Source organism: Balearica regulorum, chromosome 3 (assembly GCF_011004875.1).
Source record: "Balearica regulorum gibbericeps isolate bBalReg1 chromosome 3, bBalReg1.pri, whole genome shotgun sequence".
Taxonomy (NCBI): Eukaryota; Metazoa; Chordata; class Aves; order Gruiformes; family Gruidae; genus Balearica; species Balearica regulorum.
In genome coordinates, this window is record NC_046186.1 from 32,601,281 (window position 1) to 32,610,380 (window position 9,100).

Here is a 9,100-nt window from a genome sequence, read left to right on the forward strand (position 1 = left end):
GATATAGGGCCTTGGAGGTGCTTGGTTTGAAAGAATGGTCCAGAGGAAGGACAGTAACCTCTTGGAAACTTTCTGAACCCAATCCTGTCTGTCCTACTTGTGAAGCAGTAACAGAAAAGAGGCACATATTACCCAGGACAGTGTTAAAAACTTTAACAATTCTCACAGATCTCACATGAAGATGCTGTCAACCTCCTAAATTGACATTACTCCTAAACTGAAATTACCAAGTCAATAAAGCTGTGTATTTACATATAGGTTTGTATGTTCTGACTGACTTCAGATCCACTCAACTTTCAGCAAGGCCATGTTAGTATTTCTATATCACTATTTCAACACTTGTGTTCCATCAAATGTATTAATATCAGAAGATCTCATGTTATTGCTGCAAAGCTAGAATCTCATACAGCCGAGCCTTAACAAGAGAAGGAAGAATTTTTCTGCAAGGCAATATGGCACAATTTTATTTCAACAGGCTACCAGCAGCATCTACAAGCTTTAGGAGCTAAGCAGGACCATGAAGCCTCAGAAGCATGGCAAAGGCACTTTAAAGAAATAAAAGCTTTACCACAACCATGAAAGACTGCTTTCAGGCACAATTTTTAAACCCCATCATATCACAGCATGTGGCCATTAACAAAGAAATCTAGTTCAAGAAAAACATTAAGTACAGTAATTTTCCTTCTATTCATCATACTTGCTTAAATAAGACTGTAGTGACTGCACCACCACATTTGGCCTCCTATTCTCCTCACAGGTTTGTTTCTCAAATCAGGGAATAGATAGATTAACAACATAGGTCTCCTTTGCAACAGGAAATTCTGCTTAGTCCACAACAGATGTGCATTTTTCAGCTAGGCCTAGTTAGATCACTGTTATTTCTCTAGCTAGTCAGGCTCAATATATTTCTTAATACTCAGTATTACTCTCATTGAAGCTGCTAGTATCATGACATATGAAAGGTCTCTTCATCTTTTTATTAACAATCAAGGTCTGAAAACAAAAACTTTTAACAATAACATTGAACAATAGTTTAATTTATTCTGTACTACCACCAAGTGATAAACAACAAAAAAAATTACATCACAGTTCAGTTCTAAAGGTTTCTTATGACTTGCATTTATATAAGCACCAGCTAAAAGGCCTTGTATTGGCTGCAAGCTAGTTCTGAAGCATTATAAAGAATCTGGCAGGACCTAGGTTTTCCTCTGGAAGAAGGGCTGAAAGGGAATACAGTCTGAGTCTAGTGTGCAGGCATTTACCATCTGCCCACTCTCTCATCTCTTTCAGGATCATCTCTTTTAGTATAGATCCAAGCAGGCTTCAAACCAAACTAAGCTGTTATTCCAATTATTATGCTCTAGTTTGATCTGTTTTTAACAGCAGTGTCCTCAAAGAGGCTGGGTCACTACCTTCAAGAACCCGCTCTGAAAATTAAAAAGGCCAATGCTTTAAGCACTGGGAAGAACTTTTACTTACAGTAATGCTTAGAGCAGACTAAAGCGAGTACTCATCTCATTAAGAACCCATGTTGCACAGCAACTCCTTACAGTTTTAGTTGATAAAAACCACTAGTTCAGCCAAGAACATATTAGCCAAGAAGAGAAGCTACTGTATTCCCCTCCCCCAAGGGTTTTTCCAGCTATCCCTCTTTTAAAAAGTGCTTATTAACTGAGGCTGTATATTATAGGTAGATTAACACAGTAAATTTTTATAAGTCTTAATGTTTCAGTACCAGAGTAACAGAATGCTGGCAAAAAAAGACAAAACAATCTTGAGCTGCATATGGGTAATACACTCTGTTTTTGAACAAAGGGGCAACAAATTCCATTCTATAGTCCCCCACTACGACATGCTAAAAAGCAACATATAAGAGACTGGCATACGCACTCCTTTTAGCACAGCAGAAGGAAATAGTGTTTGGAAGCAAGTAGAATATTGAAAATAAAGAATAGAATTGAAAACTGAAATCCAGTTCAAATAACAGAGCTCAGTGCTGTATTCAAAATACTAGTTCCTAGCTTTCCAAAAAACTCAGGTACTAGAACAGGTATTAGTATTGGCTTTAAGCATTTAGACAACCCAAGAAAATCCTCTTGTAACACAAGTGGTCCTTTTGAAGAGGCAATTAAGATTTTTATAAGTCCATACCTTAAATGTACCATTTTGATTTTTCATATACGAAACCAAGAAGATGTCCACCGGTAGTAGCGCTGATGAGATAAGAGCAACTGCCAATGCAAAGATAGCTGTTATGGTAGAAATCACTTCACTTTCCCGCCGACTCTGATACTTGCGCACATAAACCCAACAGAAAATCAGAATAGCCTGGAATACACAAGGAAATATAATTGTAAGTTGCATAACCAGGATGTCAGAAAGCAAGCACTGAAGTTAGACCCTGTATCATGGTATTGTTGACTGGCATAACATCAACACACTTTTTACCTGAGCCCTAATCATTGATATTATATTCAACACACACAATTCCCTCTTCATACCTTTGCTAAGAACAGTTTGATTAACAACAAGAGCAGCACCCACACACGAAACAGGCTAAAACACGAACAAGCAATGCTGATCACCCAGGCAGGAAGGCAAGTCAGCCCCGCACCCTCAGCTCTGGGCTCTGCTGTGCCCTGTTGAAAGAAAGTGCTCCATGTCGGGGCAGGCTGGGGGCGGAGGGGTGGGGGGGTGGGACGACAGGCCGAACGAGAAGGCCAGGCGGGAACCCCACAGCTGGAACACCGAGGGGCCGAGGAAGAGGAGCAGCCGGCCCGGGCTAACCGAGGGCAAAGCGGGGATCCCGCCGGCCCTGCGGAGAAAGAGAAGGGGAAGGGGCAGCCAGGCGGGCCGACTGAGCCCCGCGAGAGCCGCCTCTTACCAGCAGCGCCAAGCCGAAGAGGCACCATCCCGTCAGCAACTCAGAGGCGGCCGCCGCCATCTTGCCTTCCGTCACCAACAGAGTACCCGCCCCCGTGAGGCGGGGGCTTTTGAAGGGGCGGGCACACGTCACCATGGGAACCGTACTAACAACTGCCGGGCGCGCTGCGGAGTGTGGCGTCATGTGATTGTGACGGTGACAGCTTTCACTTTAGTTAGCAGCTGGCAGCTCCTGTACCGGGTTCGCAAGTCCCGCTGGCGGCTCAGCAAGCAGCAGCGAGGGGCTGATACCCAGGGACTGTCCGCCGCGTTAGTTTGTGACGCGAGAGAGGCTGGGCTGGAGGGGAAAGGTGACGAGAGGCGGCAGCCACGCGCTGCCGGGAGCCCCTCCCACGCCCGGGGTTCGCCGCTGTCCCGTGACCGACCGCAGCGGGGTGTGGGGTGTGAGTGTTTATATATTACTATTGATGTGTATGTAGTACCTCCACCACAAAAAAATATATCCCTAGATGTCATTACTATTAAATATGTATGTTATCACTCAAAATTGCCCTAGAACCCATGAAGAATTAAAAACTTAAAGAACAGCATTAAAAATAAGCTATTCCCAAGTGAGAAGGGAAGTAATTTGCCCTTGGAGTATATAAAGATCCTATGTTTTGTACAGCACTGCATACCTTTATCAATAAAATATTGAAATAGTAACATCAGAGACCTGTTAAGTAGTTAAGAATTAAGGCTGCTGTTAAAAAAAAAAAAAAAAAGTTATAGCTGCATCCTACCACAAATCTTTTTGTTTTGACTGAAATGGTTACTTGCTTTAGTAAATAAGCCATAAGAGTAACTTCAGCATGATCTTTTCCATTCTAAACAGTTAAGAGTTTATGTAGTTTAACAAACTACATAACCCTAACCCAAACCCCAAAATTATATATTCCCACTAACAGAAAAATACAATCTTAGAGTCTTTTGTCAAAATCTTCCTACATTTTTGCAATAAATGTTAATTTTGAAGAAATTGCTCTGTCAGATCCATTCCTATTTGGTAAATATGGTTGCTAGCCTAGTCTTAATTGGGTCACAGGCAAGGTTTTAAAGGTTTCAGTGAAAAGTTTTTCATGTCCCTGTGTGTACAATGATTATGTAATTCATAGTTTAAAGGAAGAACTTAAGTTTTTGTCACTATGGAAGTAACAGGTTTATATACATTGTAGGCAAAATGGAAGTTGAATGCCGTGTTACCGATAGCTATCCGAATGATTTTGGGGTTTTTTTATTCACGGTCTATTGACAGGAACACCCTTGAGGATATGTTGGTTTAGATGTATCTTGGCACACAAGGGCCATGTTTGTCTTTCACGGTCACTGTAGACAACTTGTGGGACAGCTGCTGTTTGTAGTGCCCCGAGTCTATCCACACTTTCCTCAACTGTGTTATGTCATGGAGCGAAAATGAGCAACCACAGAACAAAACACCATAAGGCACATTGGTCATTGAGACTAATTAATGAGAGACCATACTAATTAATGACAAACCATGGGTCAAGAAATAAGAGATGAGCCAATTGGTCACCAGTGCAACAGAAACATCTCCACTCTGCACAAATAGAAGAGGAGGCCAGAAGAACAAGTGAGTTCTTTGTAAAGAGTTATTGCTTGAGACAAGGTAGGGGGTTATGGCACAGCCAAGCCAGTGAAGTGGCTTCATTCATACCAAAGTTAATGATCACTTCCCAGCTGAAAGGTAGTGTGGTGCCACATGAGGCTTGGGATACTCATGATCAGTAGATCTCGTCTTGGCTGCAGTGGTGTACATCAATGTTGTGTTTCCAACAGCCATGGCTTTTAAGATGAACCTAGCAGTTGTCCCTATGGTGCTGTTCTCCCCTACACTCCAGCAGCAGATGTGCCTCTTTTCCTGCCTAGACTTGGAGATTTGTCTTGTCCTCTTTCACGCTTCTTTGCTCTTGCAAGTAACAGCTTGTCATCAAGATGCCACGATGTGCAGTGAGATCAGTGAATGCACTAAAGGGTGGCAGTGGATAGAAGTGCAGGGCATCGTATATAGGATCACAGGGGGAGAATGGTACAATAAATAGGCCTGTACAAAAAATGAAATGATTTCTGAAAAAGTTTTCATAGAATCATAGAATGGTTTGGGTTGGAAGGGACCTTAAAGATCATCTAGTTCCAACCCCCCTGCCATGGGCAGGGACACCCTCCACTAGACCACACTGCCCAAAGCCTCATCCAACCTGACCTTGAACACTTCCAGGGATGGGGCATCCACAGTCTCTTTGGGCAACCTGTTCCAGGGCCTCACCACTCTCACAGTAAAGAATTTCTTTCTAACATCTAATCTAAATCAACCCTCCTTCAGCTTAAACCCATTACCCCTTGTCCTGTCACTACACTCCCTGATAAACAGTCCCTCACCATCTTTCCTGTAGGCCCCTTCAGGTACTGGTAAGCCGCAATTAGATCTCCCCAGAGCCTTCTTTTCTCCAGGCTGAACAACCCCAACTCTCTCAGCCTGTGTTCACAGGAGAGGTGCTCCAGCCCTCTGATCAGCTTCAGGGCCCTCCTCTGGACTCGCTCCAACAGCTCCATGTCTCTCCGGTACTGGGACCCCCAGAGCTGGACACAGTACTCCAGGTGGGGTCTCACAAGAGCGGAGTAGAGGGATAGGATCACCTCCCTCGACCTGCTGGTCACACCTCTTTTGATGCAGCCCAGGACACGGTTGGCTTTCTGGGCTGCAAACGCACGCTGCTGGCTCATGTTGAGCTTCTCATCAATCAATACCCCCAAGCCCTTCTCCTCAGGGCTGCTTTCAATCCATTCCTCGCCCAGCCTATAGTCGTGCTTGGGATTGCGCCAACCCACATGCAGGACCTTGCACTTGGCCTTGTTGAACTTCATGCAGTTCACATGGGCCCACCTCTCCAGCCTGTCAAGGTCCCTCTGGATGGCATCCCTTCCCTCAACGTGTCGACCCCACCACGCAGCTTGGTGTTGTTGGCAAACTTGCTGAGGGTGCGTTCAATCCCACTGTCCATGTCGCCAACAAAGATGTTGAACAGTGCCGGTCCCAGTACCGACCCCTGAGGAACACCACTTGTCACCATTCTCCACTTAGACATTGAGCTGTTGACCACAATTCTTTGAGTGCGACCATCCAGCCAATTCCTTATCCACCAAGTGGTCCATCCATCAAATCCATGCTTCTCCAGTTTAGCGACAAGGAATATCGTGCGGGACGGTGTCCCACGCCTTGCACAAGTCCAGGTAGATGAAGTCTGTTGCCCTTCTCTTGTCCACCGACTCTGTAACCCCATCATAGAAGGCCACCAAATTTGTCAGGCACGATTTGCCCTTAGTGAAGCCATGTTGGCTGTCACCAATTGCCTTCTTATTTTCCATGTGCCTGAGCATAGTCTCCAGGAGGGTCTGCTCCATGATCTTGCCAGGCACGGAGGTGAGACTGACGGACCTGTAGTTCCCTGGGTCTTTCTTTTTACCTTTCTTAAAAATGGGGGTTATGTTCCCCCTCTTCCAGTCGGCAGGAACTTCGCCAGACTGCCAGGACTTCTCAAACATGATGGAGAGTGACCTGGCCACTTCATCTGCCAGTTCCCTCAAGACCTGCGGATGCAATCCATCAGGTCCCATGGACTTGTGCACCTTCACGTTCCTTACATATTCTCGAACCTGATCTTCTCCTAGAGTGGGCGGTTCTGCATCCTCCCAGTCCCTGCCTTCTGTGACCTGGGCAGTGTGGCTCAAGCATTTGCCAGTGAAGACTGAGGCAAAGAAATCATTGAGTACCTCAGCCTTCTCCATATCCTGGGTAACCAGGTTACCTGTTTCATTCCGGAGGGGACCCACATTTTCCCTCATACTCCTTTTCTCACTAACATACCTATAGAAGCTTTTCTTGTTGTCCTTGACATCCCTGGCCAGACTAATTTCTGTCAGGGCTTTGGCTTTCCTAACCTGCTCCCTGGCTGCTTGGACAGTTTCTCTGTATTCTTCCCAGGCTACCTGCCCTTGCTTCCACCCTCTGTAGGCTTCCTTTTTTTGTTTGACTTTGCCCAGGAGCTCCTTGTTCATCCATGGGGGCCTCTTGGTGTTTTTGCTTAACTTCCTCTTTGTTGGGATGCATCGCTCCTGAGCTTGGAGGAAGTGATGCTTGAATATTAGCCAGCTGTCTTGGGCCCCTCTTCCTTCCAGAGCTTTGTCCCATGGTATTCTACCAAGCAGATCCCTGAGGAGGCCAAAGTCTGCTCTCCTGAAGTCCAGGGTAGTGAGCTTGCTGCATGCCCTTCTCACTGCCCTGTTTTGTTAGACACGTTTGTAGCCAGGGTTGATAACTGCAAGATAATAATTAATTGACTCTTTAATAATTCTCATGGCACATACTAAAAAAAAAAAAAAATTAGGAATTTTTGCAGATGATTGGGAGAATGTGTAAATGAAAATAGAATGAGTAGTCTGAAGAGAATGCTTTTACCATATTCCTCAAAAAAACCTGACATGCATTGTGGCAGTAGCAGTCATAGTGTGGAAAAATAATTATATCACTGGCCTTCCCTAAATACCATCTTCAACTTCCCAGGCAAGACAGTTGCACAGTGCCAAAAAAAAAAGGACTGTGTTATAAAGAAAAGAAATTTTAATTTAAATTTTTAATGTCTATTGTTTATAAAATAAAATCTTTTTCTAAAAAGAGACATTATAGTAATTCTTATGTATAGTGAGAAATAAGTCCAAACTATAAAAAATCTCTTAGCTGCTACTTAAAAGTAAATTCCACAAGGTTATTATTAATAAAGTATTCATGTGGTAAAAAGACAGAGAAAGAGGAGGAGTGATGTTGTAGAAATTAAAGTATATGAAACAAGATACAGTCTTCATTTTGACCAGGACAAGGGATTAGTATCATACTTGAACTAGATAGTGTACATACCAACAGGGAGCAGGTGCACCTTCTCACTTGACTGAGCTGCTCTTGTCACCACTTGATAATCCCACAAATTTCAAGGGGGCTGAAAGTGTGTGGGCTAATAGCAATGCCATATTTTAAAATTCTCTGATTAACTCTCCATTTTCTAGATTCCTTTTTTTTTTTTTTTCTTCCTCATGTTAAAAGAGAAGGTAGCAAAACTGGGTTTAGCAGTGTTTGACAGAACACATCATGGTCTTGTACTTGAAGGTGTAATTATTATTTGTGCTGTGTGCCTTAGAATCCAGTAAAACCTGTGAGCCCTGTGGCACAGAACACATTGGACCTGGTACTGTGTAATTACATGCAATTAACTATTGGCAATAATAACTTTTTTTAAAAACTTGTGTGAAGAAAATTAACTGTAACTTCTTGACATTTCTTCTGTTTGATTTAATGCTGTAGTTCATTTACCATTACTGCAGACCAAACTAGATTTCTGAGTTTGGTTTGTCATACTGTATTATGCCAATGCATCTTTCTTTCCATCACTGTACTGCAGTGCTCACTTAGCCTTAACTTAGCAGTGCTTACTTAGCTTACTTAGCTACTTAACCAATAGCACAGCTTTGGTTTTCTTCTTAAACACTGTTAAGAGTTAATTTTTATTCTATGTATAAGATTTTCTACTGTATCATGTATAGCCAAAGAAAAAAGGACAAAATTGAAATCTGTCAGTCAGCATGATAATTAATAAATATTTTAGAAGGCATTCACAAAATTAACTTGGACATTATTTATCACTAGGTTAATAGCGAACATCATGATGTGTCCTTTATGTTTTTCTCCTTGTATTGTTTCCTTACACTAAAATGATACCTTCTTCAAGCTCCTCAATCATGCTGATCTCTTCAGAGTGCTTGGCTTTAGTGCAGTCTATTATTCCTTTTCACTGAGAGAAACCTCATTTTCCCTTTAAACGTTATTCAGTATCAGTAGCTTGCACTGTTGTATTAGTGGCTCAACATTTACATGAAAAATAGGGACAAAAAATAGTTTTATGAACCTCATGAAAATTCCAGCTTGACCTTAACTTCGTTTAAGTGAGCTCAGTTCTTATTTTGGGTAAGCATAGGGAAGAGAATTGTTTTCAAAAGAAGTCATGATGTCACACTGAGGAAAAACAAATGGTCCCATTGGGTTGGGAAAAAGGTTTTCTCAGTATTTAGTGGAATTTAGGGAACACATGTATGAAGCAGGTAAGTGTACAGC

The 9,100-nt window shown here is 42.9% G+C and overlaps 1 protein-coding gene across 1 annotated transcript in view; it reads right to left on the bottom strand.

Annotated features, from left to right (window-relative positions):
* Positions 1–3,114, bottom strand: part of LMBRD1 (LMBR1 domain containing 1) — an 81,679-nt gene extending 78,565 nt beyond the window's left edge. Inside the window, exons 1-2 of the mRNA XM_075747421.1 lie at positions 2,885–3,114; positions 2,152–2,328 (exon numbers count right to left, since the gene is read on the bottom strand). Coding sequence (XP_075603536.1) covers positions 2,152–2,328; positions 2,885–3,067 — 360 coding nt within the window. The 5' untranslated portion in view covers positions 3,068–3,114. The remainder of the gene's footprint in view (positions 1–2,151; positions 2,329–2,884) is intronic.
* Positions 3,115–9,100: the final 5,986 nt, after the last annotated feature.